Source organism: Gopherus evgoodei, chromosome 18 (genome assembly GCF_007399415.2).
Source record: "Gopherus evgoodei ecotype Sinaloan lineage chromosome 18, rGopEvg1_v1.p, whole genome shotgun sequence".
Classification (NCBI taxonomy): Eukaryota; Metazoa; Chordata; order Testudines; family Testudinidae; genus Gopherus; species Gopherus evgoodei.
In genome coordinates, this window is record NC_044339.1 from 6,276,243 (window position 1) to 6,298,277 (window position 22,035).

Genomic DNA, 22,035 nt, shown 5'->3' on the forward strand with positions numbered 1-22,035 from the left:
TGGGCGGATGGAGCGTCGATGTAAGATACGTCGACTTCAGCTACGGTATTCCCATAGCTGAAGTCGACGTATCTTATTTTGACTTACTTCCCGTCCTCACAGTGTGGGATCAATGGCCCTGGCTCCCCCGTCGACTCTGCTACCACTCTTGCCCTGGTGGAGTTCCGGGGTCGACAGGAGCGCGTTCGGGGATTGCTATATCACATCTAGACGAGATGCGATATATCAATCCCCGATAAATCGATCACTACCCGCTGATCCGACAGATAGCCTGGACGTACCCTAAGTATTGTCTGTAGACCATTCCCAACAGTGGTTTGTCTAACCTGTTCTTACAAACCCCCAGGGACAGAGAGTCCATAGCCTCCCTAGGTAATCTGTTCTGGTAATTTGTGCTTAGCTACCCAAACATCCTTAAACCGTGCATGCATGAGAGAGAGAGGGAGGGAGAGAAAAATGACAAATACAGAATGGGGAATAGCTGGCTTGGCAGCAGCACTGCCAAGAAAGCGCTGGGAGTTGTGGTGGATCAAAACCCCACTGATGCGATCCTGTTGCAAAGGAAGTAGATGCAATTTTAGGTTGCATTGACAGAGGCATAGCATGCAAGTCACGATAGGTGATAGTACCGCTCTACTCGGCACTGGTTAGGCCTCAGCTGGAGGACGAGGTCCCATTTTGGTCACTGCTGTATAGAAAGGATGTAGAGAAACTGGAAAGGATCCAGAAATGAGCAACAAAGATGATCAGAGGGCTGGAATTCAAGCCATACAAGGAAAGGCTCAAGGAACTGGGTACGGTTAGTTTGGAAAAGAGGAGATTAAGGGGGCCATGACAGTAGTTTTCAAATACTCAAAAGGCTGCCCTAAAAAAGATGGAGAAAAATTGTTCTCTCTTGCCACAGGGGGCAGGACAAGCGGCGACAGGTTCAAACTACAGCCCGGCACATTTAAATTAAATCTCACAAAACCCTTCCTAACTGTAAGAACGGCAGGACAATGGAACAGACGCCTCCATGGAAGCTCCTTCACTGGAGGTTTTCAAAAAGAGGCTGGACAGCCACCTGTCTTGGATGGTTTAGGCACAACAAATCCTGCATCTTGGCAGGGGGTTAGACTAGGTGACTCTTGAAATCCCTTCTAACCCTTTGGTTCTATGATCCAATCCTGGACCCAGATCCATCTCTCTTACCTATGTAACCCCTCCAGCACCTGGGTGTGGTGCTTTATCCCACCTAATGGCGCTGAGACCATCTGGAGATTAATGAGTCTGCTGCAGCCTTAGCTAAGAACTATGCGGGTTTTAGCTCATGCAGTAGAGACTCGTGCATTTAGCTCCAGCGGTCCCAGGTTCGATTCCGCCCACTGATGACTAGGGTCTGTCGGCATTACCCCAATATACCAAGGTGTGCAAGTCCCCAGCAATCCCACTGCACTCTGGGATTTTGGAAATGTGACTGAAATGCAACAGGTTTAACCTGTCTCCAGTTAATATCAGGCAGGTAGCAAAGCATTAGCTCAGTATTTCAGGGCTTCCCAATGTCCAGACCGCTCTCAGCAGGACTATGTATCAATGTAGAGACAAACCCGGATGTCAGATCCAGCTTCTGACGAAGATAAAAATGCGTTTACATGGGCTAGCGTTTGAAATCTCTTCCTGCCCTTGCTAAGCCCAACCCCAGCGGTAACGGTCTCCACAGCTGTGGGTTGCGTGAGCCTTGGTGTATTTCTCAGACACAGCAGAGGGGTGGGGGAGACTTGCATCCACATAAGTGCCTCTGTTGCTAAGAATTCTCCATCTCAGATGCTTCTTTGACCGGGAAGGCAGGCAATAGGCAGCGACACAGCAGTGGGTCAGAGCAAAATCCCCAGGCCTCATTACTACATGCAGCAGACTAGCAAGAGAGCTGACTTCCCAATTTCATCTCAAAGACGCATTGAAACTGCCAGCTAAAATCAAGATACCCCGTTTCCGAAATTGTTGTGCCTCTCAGAGAGTACCTCAGCCACAAACTTTCTAAGGCTTTGTCTACACTGGCAATTGAAGGACAAAACTGGTGTCTTTCGGAGGTGTTAATTGCCCACCTCCACCCCGAAAGACAAATGTTTTGCTACAAGTGCCTGTGTGAACGGCACGTTGTCAGCAGAAGCGCTCTCCTGTTGACAACGCGAACGCTGCTCGTTGGCGATGGAAGTATTTTGCTGGCAAAAGTGCGTACAAACAGCGGCTACACTGCCCGACTTAGTGACATGGCTGCGTCAACACAGTCGTATCAACACGGCCGTGTTGCTAAAAGCTGTGCAGTGTAGACGAAGCCTAAGGAACAGCGGCAAGAGGCGATGTGGCAGTACGTTTAGGATCAACCGCACATTTCTTGACAGACTGACAACTCAGATCTACGTCCCCTAGTCTCCCTGAAGCAGCTCTTGCATGGCCCTCAGGCCAACCCTATGAGCGGAAACATCCTTCTTCATTAGAACAGGCAACGCTGGGCTTACCATTGGGGCTTCCTAAGCGCCTTGTCCTACCTCTGTGGGCATAGGTGCGGACTTCGTGGGTGCTCCAGCCCAAAAATTAGCACCCCCCGGAAACCAGCATCCCTTCCTCCCCCACAGCACCTCCTGCCCACTGGTGACCCCGCTGATCAACTCCTCCCTTCCCCTTCCAGCACCTCCCACCCACCACAATCAGCTGGTCCACGGTGTGCAGGAGGTGCTGGGGGGAGGGGGCAGAGCAGGGCCAGGGCGCACTTGGGGGAGGGGGTGGAGCGGAGGCAGGAAGAGGCGGGGCAGGGGTGAGACCTTGGGGGAAAGGATGGAGTGGGGGCAGGGCCGGAGGCCGAGCAAGGGTTAAGCACCTGTGGGGAAAAGAGGAAGCCGGCACCGGTGCTTGTGGGACTCAAGAACAAACCGCGTGCTCCCTGGTTACGGACTGCGCTCGTAATCTTCACGATGGGTGGATGGGCTTGACGTCTCCGGATGCTTGGCTACATCGCTTACCCAGCCGCTAATTCGGTGCTTGTGCTGTCACAAGCTGCGTGCTGGAAGAGGACCCACCAGCAGAGGTGGGAATAGGACTACGGACTCCTGGCTCCAAGGCCACCCTCTTCCTCCTCAATGCAGCCACTGGACCCAAAGGAAAACCGGCACCGTTCTGCTAAGACCAGCAGCCTAAAGAGGCCAGAAGCCCCGTCACTCTTGCACATGTCCAGAGCAGCATGGTAACTCCTGGCAGGTGAAGTATCGGCCATCGCTTTGCCTACAAGCACAGCACTGCTGGATTTGCTTGGGCTTTGCCCCCGTGCTTGCCAGAAGCAGGACCAGCAGTTCATTTCACTTCAAAGTTCCCAGGTCTGAGCTGATTCCTTTAAGTAGCTCAGAAAAGCGCTATTAATTTGCAACATAAAATCTAAGTGATGCAAGATTATAGGCTTTAGTCTGCCCCAAAAGTGCTTGCACTTACCAATGCCTGTCAGGAAGACACCAGCTTGGTCTATGGGAGGCCCTCCATTCTCGCCATAATAGTTCACCGTTACCTGGAAACACACAACACAGGCTAGTGAGGGAGCGGGTGGGCAGGCCAGGGCCTGGCAATTTACACCCAGTAGCTGGAGAGCGACGCAGGGCCCGATCCTTGGTGCCACTCTCCCAGTGCAGCTTTCTGCCCCAGAGCTAGTGCTCCAATCCCTGCCTGTGGCTTGGTTCTGTCCCTGCCATGACTCCTGCCCCTGCTCCTCTCTGGTGAACTTTGCTCCATTCTCATCCATCCAAACTGCTGCTCCAACTGTTAGCTGCCACCACGTCACTGCCCTCCCAGAAGCTCGCCACTGGCTTCCTCTCCCCCTCTGTGTCAAGTTCAAGTGGCTCATCCTCACCTTTGATTCCCCCACCCCTTCCCACTCCAGCCCTACCTCGCCCTTTGGGATCCTTCTTCCACTCGACTCGATGCTTCTCTCAGGCCTGGGATGTCCCAGCAACCTGAGCCTTCGCACCTCGCCAGCACACCCGGCTCCGCGGCTGCCTAATGTGAATCGGCCAACAGAGCTCTCTTCTGGAAGGTAACACACTGCACTGGCTTGGGTTCAATGCCTTTACAGCTGCATTCTGCAGCCTTTACTCAGTCCATTGGCCTCCATGGAGGTTTTGCCTGGGGAAGGTCTATGGGGCAGATTCCTGCCCCTCCCTCCCCCCAAGGCACTGTGTGTCTGAATTATATTTATCTGTTGTATTGGGGCACAAACTGGGGAGAGGCAGCGCGGTGCCAAAGCATAGCCCAGCCATGGGGGTGGGGATGTAGCTGTTTGAGTTTTCCCCAATCTTGGGGCAGTTAGTTCAATCTCCGGTGCACGCCAGAGAAGTTCGGAAGGCTGCTCTGAACGGTGCCCCAGCCTGTTATGGGCCTTTGTGCTCTTGGGGAGTGGCCAGTACATAGGAACATGCTGGCGGCAACCACTCATCTCCCATGGCATGTCCCCCGCACCAGGGCTGCCCCAGAGGTAGGATGTAGTGCTGGCTACTCTGTCTCTCTGCCTGCTGGGAAGGCCCCTCTACTGGGCATATGCTACAGTGCTCAGCAGAAAGGCGACGCAGCAAATTCCGCTCTCTCTGTCTCAGCACTCACTAAGACAAGGACAAACATTGCAGTCCTGACCTGCGGCATCCCTGCTTTTCCGGGCGGGGTGCTCCTAAGCAGGAACGGAGTCACGCACTCAACCGGGGACTAGTCACCCCATCAAACCCATATTCACTTCTGAACCAAGCATGACTGGAAGTCCGTCTCCAGCGCTAAGAAAGCCAGTCCCTAGCCCAGTGTTCTGCCCTGCTCTGGATCAGATGCCAGACTTGGTCATGAGACTTCAGCGATCTGGCATCTCGAGAACAGAGCCAGCTCGCTCGGATCCAGCAGCTTGGCTGGTATGTGGCAGCAGCTGCAGTTAGTGTCTTGTTGCCAAATGAGAGACTCATGTTGAGAGAGAAGGTTTAAGCGATCAGGCCTGAAGGCGCTCTCCATTACCCAGGGTGCAGGGCGACATGGAAGGAAACCCAATGCTCCCTGCAACACAGCTCCTCCTTGCTGAGAGAATCCAAGCGGCCACGTAGCGTGAAGTCTGTGTGCAGGAGGAATGGGACGGGGAAAGGGGCAGCTTCCTGACCTTTGTGTGAATCAGGAGGTACCCCTGCAAAGGCCAGTGATCTGCTCAGTTTCAGAACTTAGCCTGCTTGTGGGATGCACTATCTTTAGAGCCGGGTGAATGGGGAAGATGGATCCAAAGTCTGGAAGGGTCCCAGGGAGAGAGACCAACAGGGAGATAGACGGGGTTTGCATTAAGCCAGGTCTCGGCTTGTCCTGTTCCTGAAGAGGGAGAGACAGGGGCCGATTGCTATAGAATTAAGGAACAGATGGATGGAAGGAGAGGGGAACAGGCAGAGGAAGGACTTTGGGTAGAACATCTTCTCCGAGCAAACAGCACCGACTTCACATTGTTAGCACAAGGAGGCTATGGTGGAAGGGTGAGCGTAGAAGTGGGTTTGCTGCCATATTCTGTTTGCTACCTTGTGGGGCCCACTGGGAAATACCTCCGGCTTAAGGAGCTCAGCGTTACCCAAACTCCGCTCCTGTTGCAATCAATGGGAGTTTTATCACCGAGTTCGATGGGAGCGGAGGTCGGGCAGCACTTTTGAAAATCCCACTCTCAAAGGAAACAGAACTGCAGCACAAGGATTTTACTACGAAAAGCCTTTTCGTTTCACGAGCCGAACTGCCAGATCATACATCGATTTCACAGTCCAGCCCGAACTCCCCAAGTTTGCTCCCCAGCTTACAGAGTTGGACGGAGGGTCCCATGCAATGAACTGATCTGATCAGTTGAGTCCGTTCACCTCCTCATTTGCAAGTTGCTTATGAACAGCCCACCCAAACAAGTTTCAGCCTAGGAGTTGTCAGCAAACTGCTCTTTACCAGTCCTGCTGTACAACCATCTCCCTCGGTCACAAGGTATTTTAATTGCTTCCTCGTTGGGCGAGTGGAACACTTTAAACACGAGAACAGCACCAGCTCCTAACAAGACTGCGGCCATCCATGCCTTGCCAGCTCCCTAGGACGCCAACAAGCTTGACAATGTCTCAGGAATGCTCAGCTCTGACAGTTTTTCCTGCTGGTTTCTGCACCACCAGGCCTGGCCACTGAGTGACCTGAGTGAAAAGTACAGCGAATGGAGCATTACAGTCGGATGTCCTCAGACGGACCTTGAGCAAGAGACAGAGTGGTATTACCCTGTCGGCTTTGGGGTCATCCTCGTACAGCAAGATACTATGCCAGGCATCACCCATGTGGTTACCTATGGCACCAGAGCCTTGGCAGTTAGATCACAATGATGGGTTTGAAGGTGCCCTGAGAACATCTGTCACAGACAGGAGGGTGCTTGCTCCTGTCCAGTGCTATGAACCTTTCTTCCTGTGCCTTTACATTGCATTCTTCATCCCAAACTCAGACCAGGAGCCTCCCGAGTCTGCATTTGACCCCCTACCACCTAAGCTACATGTGCACATCAAATCGTCTCTCTCTGCACCTCAATCAAAGATGCAACACGATAGAACAGTGACCGCCATGGCAAAGTTAAAAGGAAGCCAGCCCCCAATCAGAAACATGGAGCATCCTCTTGTGACATTAGAGCTTCCAAGTCTGGCTGAGGACATAAGAGAAGAGGCCACTTTACACAAGTGTCCTTACCTGATAGCATCAGTTCAGTGGAGACTACACCCAGCCACGCTCTGTCCAGTTAAGGACAGATGTTCTCAGGGCACCTTCAAACCCAGAATCCTCCTGGGATATCTACTCTCCTGCTGCTTCTCCTTGCCCACACAGGTCCATCTATTGCCTCACTTCTGTTGTCGGGAGAGGATATGATGGACTTTGCTATGGCCACCACACCAAGGAGTGAGAATTAACACCAACCTGTACCTGCCCATGAAGATCTATTTCCCCTTGATCCTAGCTCACCCATGGCAAGACCTGCAAGTGCCCCATACAATATCTCATCCCTGCTCCTGTCTCAAGCCAAGCGAGTGCCCAGGATGCAAGGACACTCGCCGGGCCTTCCTTTACCTTGTCGTCATTGGCCTCTGTGCTGGCTTTGTTCATGCTGAGTTTCAGGATCGTCCTGTGGTCAAGAGGCCACTGCTTCCCTCCGTTGGCGGGGGCCACCTGCGATTGGTCATCAGTAACGACTTCAACTTGAACTCCAGCCGTGTGCTTCACGCTGAACGACACAGCGCCTGCGGGAGCCGCTCTGCAACGGAGAAGGGGAAGGGCATCAGTCCGAGGGCGGTGGAGAAAAGAATTGGAGATGCCTCACTGCCCCCTACCCGGCAGGGCTGACCCCTGACCTTTGGCAAGAGGAAAAGGTGGCTCAGTGATCACTGCAGACATGCATCCTGGCAGCGTTTCCATACATAGTAACCTGATTTTCAGAGAGGCAGAGCACCCACAGCTCCCATCAGCAGAGGTGGGAGGTGTCTACAGCTAAGCACTGAAATCCATATGAAGGCACTTACAGAAGTGGCACCTGAAGAGGTGCTGAGCATGCCTGAGTTTACGTTAAAGTCAGTAGATAAGTAGTTGCTTCTCACCACCAAAGATCAGGCCACTCAAGCGCAAAAACATGGATTTAGCTGCCCGGTTTTAGGCATCCGAGTATGAAAATACTGACTAGCCCACATATCACGATCCACGCCAGAATGGTGCCTCCCTTCACTTCCCTTGCTGCACACAGATCTGGCTAAGCAGGATGTCTTTTTTTGGAGTTAAAATGAACCCTCCACTCTTGCCTCAATAAGAAAAGATCAGACCTTCCATTGTGTGCATGATGGGAGCAGCTTACCCCAATGGCTGGAGCAAGGGGCTAGGAGCCAGGGCTCTGCCACTGGCTAAGTGATCTTGAAGAAGTCAAACTCTTGGGGCCAAATTTTTAAAAGATATCTGTGTACCTAAATCCCACTGATTTCAAAAAGAGTATTAGGCACCTAAGTACCATTAAAATCTGGCCCTTTGTGCCTCAGTTTCCCCATCTGTACAATGAAGAGAGTCATTTTTCCCCACCTTTGCAAGAACTCTCAGATCCCTGGCTAAAACTAGGGATTTCATAGACAGAAACTAGCTGTAAGAGCTCTTAGAAAACACTAACCAACCTGATCCTTAATATCCAGGCCTTTTAATGCTATGCACGTGAACTGGATCACGGCCCCCACTCCAGCCAGGCCCATTTATAACAAGCCATGAGGCTCAAAGGCTGAAATCTTAGACAAATGCCAGCTGTCTTTCTGGAACAACTCACAGACATTTTGTATGTACTAGGGAAGGCAAAGATTATATGAATTGCTGGAGACCCCCAAAAGACCCAACCAGTTTCTCACAATTAGAGACTTCTGTCTAGAAAAGGATTAACACTGGAATGTCAGCTAGCTGTAAGTGATTGCAAGTTTTAATATTATAGGACAGTCATTGTGCCAGGTGCTGTACAAACACTTAAAAGAAAGTCCTTCAGGACAGGGACTGTCTCATATCTGTTTAGATTGTGAGGATGGGAAAAAGGCACAACATAAGAACGGCCGTACCGGGTCAGACTAAAGGTCCATCTAGCCCAGTATCCTGTCTACCAACAGTGGCCAATGCCAGGTGCCCCAGAGGGAGTGAACCTAACAAGTAACGATCAAGTGATCTCTCTCCTGCCTTCCATCTCCACCCTCTAACAAACAGAGGCTAGGGATACCCTTCCTTACCCATCCTGGCTAATAGCCATTAATGGACTTAACCTCCATGAATTTATCCAGTTCTCTTTTAAACCCTGTTATTAGTTCTAGCCTTCACAATTTCCTCAGGAAAGGAGTTCCACAAGTTGACTGTACACTGTGTGAAGAAGAACTTAGAGCAGAGTGATCAGAGCAATGGTTGACAAACATGTTTGTTTATTTCACATTTTTTCAGTCCTTCAAGCAATTGACAAAAATTAACCAATCAACCCAACCCCCATTTCCCCCAAAACTCTCAAACCACAACGAAACTGTACTCTGGAGAACATTCCCTCCAGTTATAGGACCCAGTCAATCCCTTTAACTTCTCTGATCACAATGCATGGATCACAAATCTAGTCCATAAGCCGAAATGGGTATTTCACGCGCCAGTTAAAATTGCTAAGTGGCAGTCATGTGCTGGCCGATCCATCACTTACAAATGCAAGCGGTTTAAACTCCGTGGAATGAAACACTGAGGAAACACACAGCTTTCCCACTGCACCCACAGAAACACACACACTGGGTGAGATTTTCAGCTTAGGGGATTTAGCCACACGACTCCCATTCACTTCGATGATCTTACAAGGGGCTGAAGACCCTCAACTTCCACTGGAGTCAGAGTCTCTTCTAGACAATGACAAAAAGTTAAGGATTTGTTTAAGAATGTAGGAACGGCCATACTGGGTCAGACCAAAGGTCCATCCAACCCAGTATCTTGTCTTCCGACAGTGGCCATTCATCAAATGATCCATCTCCTGTCGCCAATTCCCAGCTTCTGACAAACAGAGGCCAGGGACAGAAACGGAGCCAGGGTTTTTGCCGCCCTAGATGGCAGTGCTCCTCCTCTGAGGAGTGAGCGAAGGACCCGCCGCTGAAGACCTGGAGCAGAATGACTCCCCCGAACTGCCGAATTTCCACCAAGGGCGGCAAAATGCCGACCCGCACATCCTGCCACCCTAGCCAACCACCTAGGGTCGCCTAATGGAAGTGCCAGCCCTGCCCAGGGACACCATCCCTGCCCATCCTGGCTATTAATTTCATGAAGGATAGCATCAAGGGCTAGCTAGTTCTTTTTTGAACCCTGTTTCTGTTCTGGTCGACTGAATGTAACTCTTAGGTTAGGTTTCCACTGCAGAAAAAGGTGTGGTCTTAACTCGGGTGAAAATGCACCTCTGCTTCAATGTAACACTGTCCTTGGGAGCCAAAAAATCTTACGGTGTTATAGGTGAAACTGCGTTATATCAAACTTGCTTTGATCCAGCCCTGCCCCTCCCCAGAGCGCTGCTTTACCATGTTATATCAGGTCATGTTATATTGAGGTAGAGGTGTAGAGTGAAGACAGCTTTGTACTCCAGCGAGCAGCTCGAGTTCAAGCCAACCAGGCAGCCTCGGGTTGAACTCGACTTGCCAGCCAACATTAAAACCCAAGTTGCCAAGTCTTCACTGCTATTTCAACCTGGGTTAGGAACTTGCCTTTTGTTTTTTTTGCAGCGGAGACTTTAGGATCAGCCTGAATACTCCCGATGATGCCTCGGAAAGGGCATCTGCCGAACATTCCTCACTGTCTTGTTTAACAATTTGCTGCTCCCAAGAGGGCTCCAGCGCTCACTAGGATCCGAGTGGCAAGTGAATGTTAACGGGCTGTGGATGAAACCGGAGCTAATTCCCTGAAAAATCCCAAAGGAGGCTCAGCGCATTCACTCATTTCTACGTACAAAGAATTCTGTGGCTCCCCCATGCTAATGTGAATACAACAGTACAGCTGGAACAAGCCCCAGCCCTGTGAAAGTCACATTTTTTAAGGGGCTCAGAACAGGAAATCTTTCCAGGAACCCATTTGCTGTAGTGCTCTTCCCAGCCAGAGCCTGCTGGCACCTGTCTGCAGTGTGAGCGAACAGGATCCAGCCTGTCCTCACTCCCCCAGCCCCGGGATCTTTGGTTTTGCAGCCACCTCTGGATTAAATTAAAGGGAAAACGTATATACCAAAGGAAGGAACCAGCCGAGGTTGCAGCCCGGGAGCTGGTCTGACTCCGGAGCAAAGCGAAGTTCTCTTTACTCGGGAGCTGGCCCCATGGGCAAGATCACTGACCACGCAGGCTTCACTGTGTGTTTTCAGGGCCCATCCTGTGCCCTTTGATAGCAATGAGACCATGGCTGTTCATTGTGGTTGGAGTCATTTTGGACTTGGAGCAAGTCTGGGGTGGTCCGTGGGTACATGTTGACACATTTGGGGAGGCCACCTCTCAGTGTCAAGACTTCTCTGCTGTTTTCAACACAGTGTGCGGCTGGACTGCCTTTGTGACATAACGGGAGTAGGGGGCGCTGTGCCTGGCGCTGGCCATCCCTCCCCATGGGACTCTGAAGTAGCGAGGGGCCCGCTGAATTAGTGACTGGCAACATTCTGTTGATGTCCCCCTGCCATATCGCTCACTCTCCACAATGCAAGCCCTGCCCCTGTCCTTACAGGAGATCAACTCCTGGATGAAGAGCAGCTGGTGTGAACTCAGCTTTGGCAAGGCTGAAGCAATGCTGATTAGGAAATGCTTGGAGAACTAGCCAGGTCATTGTCCTGCCCTTCCACTGAGGGCATCTACGCCCTGTTTAAGAGGCAGTGTGGCCTAATGGCAAGAGTGCCAGATTGGGACTCAGGCAACCTGGATTTTATTTCCAGCTCTGCCACTGACCTGCTGAGTGATCTTGGGCAAGTCCCTTCCTCGCCCTGTGCCTCAGTTTTCCCACCTGTAAAATGGGGATGAGACTTGCCTCCTTAGTAAAGTGCTTTGAGATCAGCTGATGGAAATCAGTAGATAATGATGCGTGCATTATTATAAGCCTTGGGAACCTACTCAGTTCAGCATTTAGTGTGGATAGCAAGGCAATGCCCCCTTCCGCCTCTGTGTTTGCTAGGAATCTTCAATGCTTCCTGCCTGACGAGGATCAGCCCAGCGCGACCCTTACGTTCCTTGCCGCCGAGGTGGAGAACTGCAACTCACTGTATCTGGGTGTGAAGGGGCCAGCAACATGGCGACCCCAGCACATGCAGAAAGCAGCAGCCCACTCCTCAGTGAGATGCAAAACTCATCGCCCCTCTGCTTCAGTCCCTTCACTGGCTGCCTGTCGGCTTCCATTACCAGGGCAGGGCCCATGTCCTGATCTTGGAGACCAGCAGAGAGTAGGCGCTGAGCTCCCAGCGGCGGTCGCATCTCAATCTGTGTTCCACCAAGACCTCTGCAGTCCTCTGGACAAAGCAAGCTCACAAAGCCCAGGACTAAACCAGAGCCTTGGATGCAAACTGTTCTCTGTTGCGGGGTACAGCTGGGTGCGAAACAAGCTCCAGAAGGTGTCAGACCATCCCAAGCTGAGCCCCCTCCACTGGGGAACAGAGAAAATGCATGATGGCCACCAGGGACCTCACCAAGCAGATCTAAGCTTACTGGGATGCCACGCTGACAAGCACTATAGCAAACCCTGGAGATACTTTACGTGTCAGGGGCCTGATCCTATAGGAGATCCTTGGGTAGAGCAGGAGGTCCTTGTTGTTTCAGCTGGGGCCCAATCTCGTGAGGTGCCTCCTCGGTCATGGACTCCAGTGGGAGAGCAGATCTCAGCCCCCTGCACCTTCAGGTATGTAACGAGTGGGGTCATGTGTCAAGCAGCTGGCTCAGAACTGCACATTGCCACTCCGCTCCCTGCTCCCCAAACACCTCACGCGACCAGGCCTATGAGACACCCAGCCCGAGCTGCAAAATGCTCTGTGTGTCAATACCGTGGGTGGGTTTATAGCAGCAGACATGTCAACCCAGCTTATGCTGGTGAATTCTGACACATAGGGACGCTTCACATCCCCAGCATAGCTGCCTCATCTTCACTATTGCTAAAATAACCCAAGGGCAACACTCTAAGGCCATGTCTACATCTAAAATTTTGCAGCGCTGCTGGTTACAGCTGTATTAGTACAGCTGTATAGGGCCAGCGCTGCAGAGTGGCCACACTTACAGCAACCAGCGCTGCAAGTGGTGTTAGATGTGGCCACACTGCAGCGCTGTTGGGCGGCTTCAAGGGGGGTTCCGGAAACGCGAGAGCAAACCGGGAAAGGAGACCAGCTTCGCCGCGGTTTGCTCTCGCGTTCCCCGAACCACCCTGCAAACCGCAGGGAAGGAGACCTGCTTGCTCGGGGTTCCGGGAACGAGAGAGCAAACCGGGAAAGGAGACCAGCTTCACCGCGGTTTGCTCTCGCGTTCCCCGAACCACCCTGCAAACCGCAGGGAAGGAGACCTGCTTGCTCGGGGTTCCGGGAACGAGAGAGCAAACCGGGAAAGGAGACCAGCTTCGCCACGGTTTGCTCTCGCGTTCCCGGAGCCACCCTGCAAACCGCAGGGAAGGAGACCTGCTTGCTCGGGGTTCCGGGAACGAGAGAGCAAACCGGGAAAGGAGACCAGCTTCGCTGCGGTTTGCTCTCGCGTTCCCCGAACCACCCTGCAAACCGCAGGGAAGGAGACCTGCTTGTTCGGGGTTCCGGGAACGAGAGAGCAAACCGGGAAAGGAGACCAGCTTCGCTGCGGTTTGCTCTCGCGTTCCCGGAGCCACCCTGCAAACCGCAGGGAAGGAGACCTGCTTGCTCGGGGTTCCGGGAACGCGAGAGCAAGCCGGGGAAGGAGACCAGCTTGATTACCAGAGGCTTCCTCCTTCCACGGAGGTCAAGAAAAGCGCTGGTAAGTGTCTACATTGGATTACCAGCGCTGGATCACCAGCGCTGGATCCTCTACACCCGAGACAAAACGGGAGTACGGCCAGCGCTGCAAACAGGGAGTTGCAGCGCTGGTGATGCCCTGCAGATGTGTACACCTTCAAAGTTGCAGCGCTGTAACTCCCTCACCAGCGCTGCAACTTTCTGATGTAGACAAGCCCTAAGAGCTGGGCGATGCCAGCGGAGACAGATTCAATTTCCTTTCAGCCTAATAAACACAGGATCCAACGGAGCATATTCGCATTGGGCTAGAGGGGAGCCATCTTCTCTTGGCAGGAGACGTATCAGAACATCAGAGGGTTTGCTGGACAGGGGTGCCACAATAAATGGAAAAATAGCCGACCCTTCCTTACAAATAGCTTCATGTTTATTTTTCCTGAGAGTCTGACTTAAGCCCAGGTGACTAGCTAGCCTACGTACTTGTGGGTAGGTGAGAACATTGTAAACTGGGGTGTGTGCGACCTGGGCTTCCAGACTCGTTTCCAAGCCCGCAACTGAGCATCTGCACTGTACTGTAGGCTTGGGCTTACAATTGCTGGATCTGGGTCTCCCAGCCATGCTAATGCGTCCACACTGCACTACACAGACCCTCGGTCTCGGGTCTGCAGTTTGAGCTGTGTCCACACTGCAAAATGACAGGGCTTGCACCCAAGGCACAGTGGGACTTGGGCTCTGACCCACTCTCCTTGCAGGGTCAGCACCCCTGGGTCCTCAACTTTTTACAGCAAAACCCCTTTGTCTCTTAGTCACTGGAAAACCCAGTTTTAACTGGTCTATGCAAAGCACCGCCTGGAGTGGAATTTCTCTGGAGCGGTTTACAATTCTGGGGCAATCCTCCCTCTCCTCTCCCCCGCCACCCCATTTTAGTGCCTGGAGGAGCTGTGGGACCCCTCCCCCAAACAGGGCTGCCAAGAGCGGGTTGGGGCCCCAGTGAAAAATTTTTTTCAGGCCCCCCAGCAAGGGCAGACCGGCTAAACAGGGCTGATGAAGCCAGGCCCCAGGCCCCCTTCCAGACTGACAGGCCCGGTAATTTATACTGGCTTCCCCCCTGCCCCCTCGTCGGCCCTGCCCCCATGGAGCAGAACATCACCACACAAACAGCTCATTAAAGTCACACAATGGTGGGGGAGCAGCACATGTCACACCAGCTTCCAGGTGGAAACTCTGGCAGGTTTTAAAGTATTTCACATCTTCGCCTGGGGCCACAGCGTCATGCCAGTTATTGGAGTGAGCGTGTGAAGGTTCGTCTACACCACAATGAAAAACCCGCTGTACCAAGTCTCAGGGCCTGGGACAATTGACCGTGGAGCTGAAAAGAGCAGTGTAGACGCTCCTGCTCAGGCTGGAGCCCAGGCTCCCAAACCCGGCCAGCAGGGAGAGTCACCGGGTGTGTCTAGACTCCACTGTGGTTAAAAACCAGTGGCTGGCTGGGGCCAGCTTACTCGGGCTAGGGGCTGTTTAGTTGCAGTGTAGATGTCTGGGCTCCAGCTGCAGCTGAGCTCCGTGACCCTCCCACATTGCAGGGTCCTAGAGCCCAGGCTTCAGCCCCTGCCCAGAAGTCTACGCTGCAGTAAAACAGCCCCACAGCCTGAGCCCCGTGAGCCTGAGTCAGCAGGCATGGGCCAGCCGCGGGTTTTTTAAGTTACCCTGGGCTATTGCTTTAGACAGTTCTAGTTCCTTTGTCCGCTGGCCATCTTGAACCAGCTCAAACCAGTCTACACACTATTTCCCCAAGGGCCAACACTTCAAAAAGACTGTCCCTGCATTAGAAAGACAAGGCAGGTGAGGGAATAGCGGTTATTGGCCCAAAAGAAATAAGCTTTGAGCTTACACAGAGCTCTTCTTCAGGTCTGGGAAACTGAGGCCACATCTACACTATCAGTTATCAGCAAAACTGAGACTATTGTACCCCCTCAGTGACATAAATTACGCTGGCATAAGTAAGTGGCAGTGTGGCTGAGGTGTTTCTACAAGTTGCTACCTGCCCTGCTCAGTGGGACCTGGAATCTGTTAGAATGAGATGTGTCGGAGCTACAAAATTCACAAAAGAACATGCAAACTCTCAACACCCGCTCCTAAGCACATGGGGGGCTAGATCGGCCCCCTGGAGAAATAAGGGCCAGCTGCCAAATTTGGATCAAAATCTTGGTTCAGACTGCAAACCCCTCCCAGGTGTTAGGAGTGCAGGCTCTGGGTTTGGGTCAAGCTTGTTACAAAGACACAAGGCTGAGAGAGAATCAGGGCTTTTGGTTTCATCTCTACTAGAATAAGTCTTGTTTGCTGACTGCACTGTGGATCCCCATCCCCTTAGCACAGGGGTGGGCAAACTTTTTGGCCTGAGGGCCACATCAGGGTTCCGAAACTGTCTGGAGGGCCAGGTAGGGAAGGCCGTGCCTCCCCAAACAGTCTGCTCTCCCCCCATCCGCCCCCCTCAGAACCCCTGACCCATCCAACCCTTCCTGTTCCTTGTCCCTTCACCACCACCCCGGGACAACAACCCCTATCCAACCCCCCTGCTCCCTGTCCTGACCCCTTTCCACCACCCCCAAGAACCAGTGCCCCATTCGACTGCCCCCTGTCCCCACTGCCCCCAGGATCCTCTGCCCCTTATTACCCCCCCCCAAACACCAGAGCACTGGTGGCATGGTGAGCTGAGGCAGCGGGGAAAGGGGGGACAGCAGGGGAGGGGGCGAGGGCTAGCCTCCCAGGCCAGGAGCTCAAGGGCTGGGCAGGATGGTCCCACAGGCCAGATGTGGCTCACGGGCCATAGCTTGCCCGCCTCTTCCTTAGCAAATGAATGGACCAGATTTCATAATACCAAAGAGCTGACTGCTTTGGCAGTTATGGGCTCTTTCCAAAAATGAGCTCGGAACATTAATGCAGAGGCAGTTGATGAGCCAGGCCCAGAGGCGGCTCTAGACATTTCGCCACCCCAAGCACGGCGGCATGCCGCAGGGGGCGCTCTGCCGGTCACGTGGCTCTGGCAGACCTCCTGCAGGCTTGCCTGTGGAGGGTCCGCTGGTCCCACGGCTCCACTGGTCCCGAGGGAGCAGCAGACCCTCCGCAGGCATGCCGCTGAAGGCTGCCTGCCTGCCGCCCTCCCGGCGACCGGCAGAGCGCCCCCAACAGTTTGCCGCCCCAAGCACACGCTTGGCATGCTAGGGCCTGGAGCCGCCTCTGGCCAGGTCACCCATTGCTGCAGGAGAGCATGAAGCTTGACCTCAGCTGTCCCGGGTCACGCTGTGACCCCTCGCCTGCTGCGGGTCACTGCGCAATAATCCTATAACCAGCCCACGGTGGTGCAACAAGTAACCAGAAACTCAGTTACCAAAGCAACTAATCCTGCGGCTCAGGCTTAGTAATTGGAGCCTCTCTGCTTTCAGACACATTCGGCCCCGTGCGTTGCAGCAGAGTGAAGGGCGATGCTACCTTGTCTCCCCAGTGACTCGGACCCTCCCCTCCTCCACCCCGTTGTGAGGCCTCACAACGGAGCAGCCATTGCCAGGAAGAGGCAGCACCATAAAGCCCAAGCTGATGCCCTGCCCATCTCTAGGAGGCCTGGGTGATAGGCAAGAGCTGGGGCTAGGCATCTTGACACCATTTCTTTGGAGTCATGATGCCCTATGAGGAGCATTTTCTGGTTCATCCAGGAGAAGGGCAGGGGATTGGTTCATGGAGTTGTCCGTCAATCCTCAGCACGTCCTTCTGATCTTCTCAGCAAGATCTGCTGTTGGAAAGGTCTCCGCTTGGGATCATCCATTTGAGGACCTCTCTTTTCCATTTACAATTTACTGGGGAAATTCAGTCAGTCTCGGCAAGAGAGACCAACCAGGCCAGGTGCAGATTTCTAGAACCTCTGGCTGAGTCGGAGGCAAGCTGAGCTCAGCACAACAGGAAGGGCAGATGCTCACCAAGGTGGAACTGCAGAGGGAAGAGCTCTTTAGCCGCTGACAATGGGATTTTACCCCCATTCCATAGATTCATAGACTCTAGGACTGGAAGGGACCTCGAGAGGTCATTGAGTCCAGTCCCCTGCCCTCATGGCAGGACCAAATACTGTCTAGACCATCCCTGATAGACATTTATCTAACCTACTCTTAAATATCTCCAGAGATGGAGATTCCACAACCTCCCTAGGCAATTTATTCCAGTGTTTGACTACCCTGACAGTTTAGGAACTTTTTCCTAATGTCCAACCTAAATCTCCCTTGCTGCAGCTTAAGCCCATTGCTTCTTGTTCTATCATTGGAGGCTAAGGTGAACAAGTTTTCTCCCTCCTCCTGATGACACCCTTTTAGATACCTGAAAACTGCTATCATGTCCCCTCTCAGTCTTCTCTTTTCCAAACTAAATAAACCCAAAATTCTTTCAGCCTTCCTTCACAGGTCATGTTCTCAAGACCTTTAATCATTCTTGTTGCTCTTCTCTGGACCCTCTCTCCAATTTCTCCACATCTTTCTTGAAATGCAGTGCCCAGAACTGGATACAATACTCCAGTTGAGGCCTAACCAGCGCAGAGTAGAGCGGAAGAAGGACTTCTCGTGTCTTGTTTACAACACACCTGTTAATGCATCCCAGAATCACGTTTGCTTTTTTTGCAACAGTATCACACTGTTGACTCATATTTAGCTTGTGGTCCACTATGACCCCTAGATCTCTTTCTGCCATACTCCTTCCTAGATAGTCTCTTCCCATTCTGTATGCGTGAAACTGATTGTTCCTTCTTAAGTGGAGCACTTTGCATTTGTCTTTATTGAAATTCATCTGGTTTACCTCAGACCATTTCTCCAATTTGTCCAGATCATTTTGAATTTTGACCCTGTCCTCCAAAGCAGTTGCAATCCCTCCCAGTTTGGTATAGTCCGCAAACTTAAAAAGCGCACTTTCCATGCCAACATCTAAGTCGTTGATGAAGATATTGAACAGAGCCGGTCCCAAAATAGACCCATGTGGAACCCCACTTGTTATACCTTTCCAGCAGGATTGGGAGCCATTAATAACTACTCTCTGCGTACAGTTACCCAGCCAGTTATGCACCCACCTTATAGTAGCCCCATCTAAATTGTATTTGCCTAGTTTATCGATAAGGATATCAAGCGAGACTGTATCAAATGCCTTACTAAAGTCTAGGTATACCACATCCACCGCTTCTCCCTTATCCACAAGGCTCATTATCCTATCAAAGAAAGCTATCAGATTTGTAAAGAACAAATCATGTCAAACCAATCCATGCTGGCTATTCCTTATCACCTTACCACCTTCCAAGTATAGGAAGTACAGCCATCAGTATAGGAATACTAGTGCTAGCTCTTGTGCCAAGCAGGCCAAGTCACTATTAACACCAGTTTCTAGCATAGTTTAGTGCCACCGGTGCAAATCAAAGCTTTTCATTTCTGTGCTTGGAGTTGATCCTAGTGTCCTGCCACCAAAGACTAGAATCAAGGCAAGCAAGGACATGAAACTTGCTGGAAAACACTCCAAAGAAATTTTAAGGGTTCCTCCCAATGTCAGTACACCTCTACCCCAATATAACATAGCCCAATAGAACACGAATTCGGATATAACGCGGCAAAGCAGAGCTCCAGAGGGGTGGGGCTGCGCGCTCTGGTGGATCACAGCAAGTTCGATATAACACAGTTTCACCTATAACGCGATAAGATTTTTTGTCTCCCAAGGACAGTGTTATATTGAGGAAGAGGTGTACCTTCCTCCCAATCCCCTCATTGCTTCCAACATCCAAATCTTCACTCCCGAGAACCTGGTCCTTGTAGCAAGGAATCCAAGTCTCCATAAAAACCAGTGTCATTTGCCCAAACTCCTATGTACCGAAAAACCCCACAGCACTAACTCTTCACGCACCCTCATTCGTCTTCCCCACCCAGTCTTCCCTCTGCAATGGCCTTTTCGCTACTTTGCTTGATTTTTTACAAACCTATTTTAACTCCCATCCCCAAATAACCTAATATTATAAACTACTGGGCCGTGACAATTGACAAAACATCACCTGGTGCTTGAGCTGTATCAAACAGCTCGCACAGGTGAGTGATCCTTTATGCCCTTGAAATTCACATGCAAATGCAGGCCTGTGCACTGAAAGGCAGCTTACCGTGATTTGGCAATTACAGAAGTCCTGGGGCAGGGCTTTTTTGAGCAGTGTGAAAACTTGGAAAGGCAGCTCCAGCTGCTAAATTCTAGCTTATAAATATCACCTCAGCAGCAGTGCCAACTCTTCAACAAGTTAGTTTTCATTATCTTAATAGAGTCGCTGGAGGCCAGAATCCCTCCGCAATGCTCACCAGGAAAGCCCTTTCGCTGGCTCTCCAAGGGACGGGTGGAGACTCAGGACACACGGGTCATGGCCTGCAGGAAGGTTGTGTATGGAAGTTCCAGGTGAATTGCCTACAGGGCCTTCAGCAAGCACAGAGGAGCATGATGCCTTTCACAAACGTTCAGAGCAGAGACTGTTCTGCCCACACACTGGCCCCTCTGCAGGTTTTAAGAACTTGTCTGTTCCTTAATCTCCATCCTGGGCCAAATCCTGCTCACCGGACTAGTTTCATTGAACTTTGTGGAGAAATCCCGTCTGCCTGGCCTCCTATCCACCTGCTGTCTCTTGTCCGCCACGTACATTGTCTGCTCTTTCAGACAAAGACCATTTTTCTGTTGTACAGCTCCTAGCACAATGGTCTATGGCGATGTAAATAAATCATTTACAGTCAGGGATTTTAGGGGAAAATTCCCAGCCCAGGCTATCACTAGAGGGAGCTGTAGTGTCAACAAAGCTTTTATTTTTTCTCTTTTTAAGCCACAACATCAATTATCTGCCTAGGCCATGAAATGGACAAATACTACAGCACCCGTCAGTTTCACCCGACTGCTGATACCGTGGAGGGGCAGAGAGAGAGGTAAAAGAGAAGAGAGAAAAGGGAATGAGAAGAGCATCATTTTTAGACAGCAGCTTGTATTAATTGTTTCTTTGGGCTGCCAACCCCTCCCCTAGCCCGGTGAAATCCTAAAATTCATAATGCACATTTGACCATGTGTTTGTAATAACCCCACCAGACAGAAGTTCTATAGAAATGCCCTCCTCTGACTGACAGATTATTTTCTCCCCACTGGCTCAGGATGTCCAATGGAGCAGAAATAGAGCAACAGTGATTCCATTGTGCCTCTTCATGGGGGGGGGGGGGAAACAAGCCTCTTTGCAGCGTTTCCAAGAGCAGTGGTGCAAGTAGAGCCCCGCGAGCGGTTAGGTTCCTGCTGCACAGACTGCAGGGGGAGTGAAAACCACCAGGCTGGATTCTGCTAAACACTGGGGTGACGCCATCGATTTCCAAGGAGTGGCCATGAACTTGGAGTGGGCTGGGGCGGTTGTAAACGACAGCCAAGTTCCGCTCAATGGCTTTCATGGGAGCCATAGTGTGAAAAGTGTTTAGAAAACAGGGCCCAGCCTTCTGGAGCAGATGAGAAAACTTCTGCTAACATTCCGCTTTCCCTATGGGTGCTCAACCCCCACTCCACCCCTTCTCCCAAGGCTCCACCCCTGCCCCACCTCTTCCTGCCCCCATTCTGCCCCCCTCCCTGAGCATGCCCTGCCCTCACTCCTCCCACCCCAGAGCCTCCTGCTTGCTGCTAAAAACTTGATCCGAAGCAGGCGGGAGGTGCTGAGAGGGAGGGGGAAGTGCTGATTGGAGGGGTCACCAGTGGTTGGGAGGGCTGGGGGAGGAGGTAGTTGACAGGGCTGCTGGTAGATACTGAGGACCCACTATTTTCTACCCAGCCCCGGAGCACCCAGAGTTGGCTCCTGTGAGCTAGACAATAAAGTACTGTTATTCCTTTTTTTAAATTCTCAGCAGTATAGTGATGACTGAATTCAGACTAACCCCTTAACATCCTCTAAGTATTGAGGATCCCAAGCATATTCTTTGGCATCTTTTAAAAAGCCTGGTACATACACAGAGCTCCTGCCAGCTTCACTCGATGGGGTAGCATGGTCTAGTGGAGAGGGACTTAGGAGACCAGGGACCATATCCCAGCTCAGCCTTAGACTCTCTCTGTGTGATGCTAGGCAAGTCACACCTGATGGTTCTCTATACCTCACGGGGTGTTGCAAAGGGGGAAAAAATCCATCAGCCATTAGGAGGCACTCGGGTACTATGGTGATGGGGATCAGCTGGGTAGGGAGAATCTTAGTGCGCAGCAAAACACACAACTGTCCATATGTACAGATCAGAAGAAGAAAACACACAAACGCCTAAGAAAACGGTGAAAGACAGGAGCGAAGGCACTATACGACTGAGCGTCTGGACCTTAAAAAGATGGCAGCCTTCCGGCTATTACCAGCCAAGGGGGACTTCATATGTGATGTCACTCCTAGGACGAGTCCCATACGAGTATGAGCTTGCCAAGATTGCGTCACAACACTGCTGTGTCCGATCTCACATTTTTCCCGGTTTTATCAGCGGTGAGATTTATATATTGAAATAAGTTATGAAGGC

The 22,035-nt window shown here is 51.7% G+C and overlaps 1 protein-coding gene across 1 annotated transcript in view; it reads right to left on the reverse strand.

Annotated features, from left to right (window-relative positions):
• The window catches only part of PADI2 (peptidyl arginine deiminase 2), a 78,425-nt gene that overhangs the window by 50,899 nt on the left and 5,491 nt on the right, over window positions 1-22,035 (reverse strand). The window contains exons 2-3 of the mRNA XM_030537593.1: window positions 7,105-7,288; window positions 3,463-3,535 (exon numbers count right to left, since the gene is read on the reverse strand). Coding sequence (XP_030393453.1) covers window positions 3,463-3,535; window positions 7,105-7,288 — 257 coding nt within the window. The remainder of the gene's footprint in view (window positions 1-3,462; window positions 3,536-7,104; window positions 7,289-22,035) is intronic.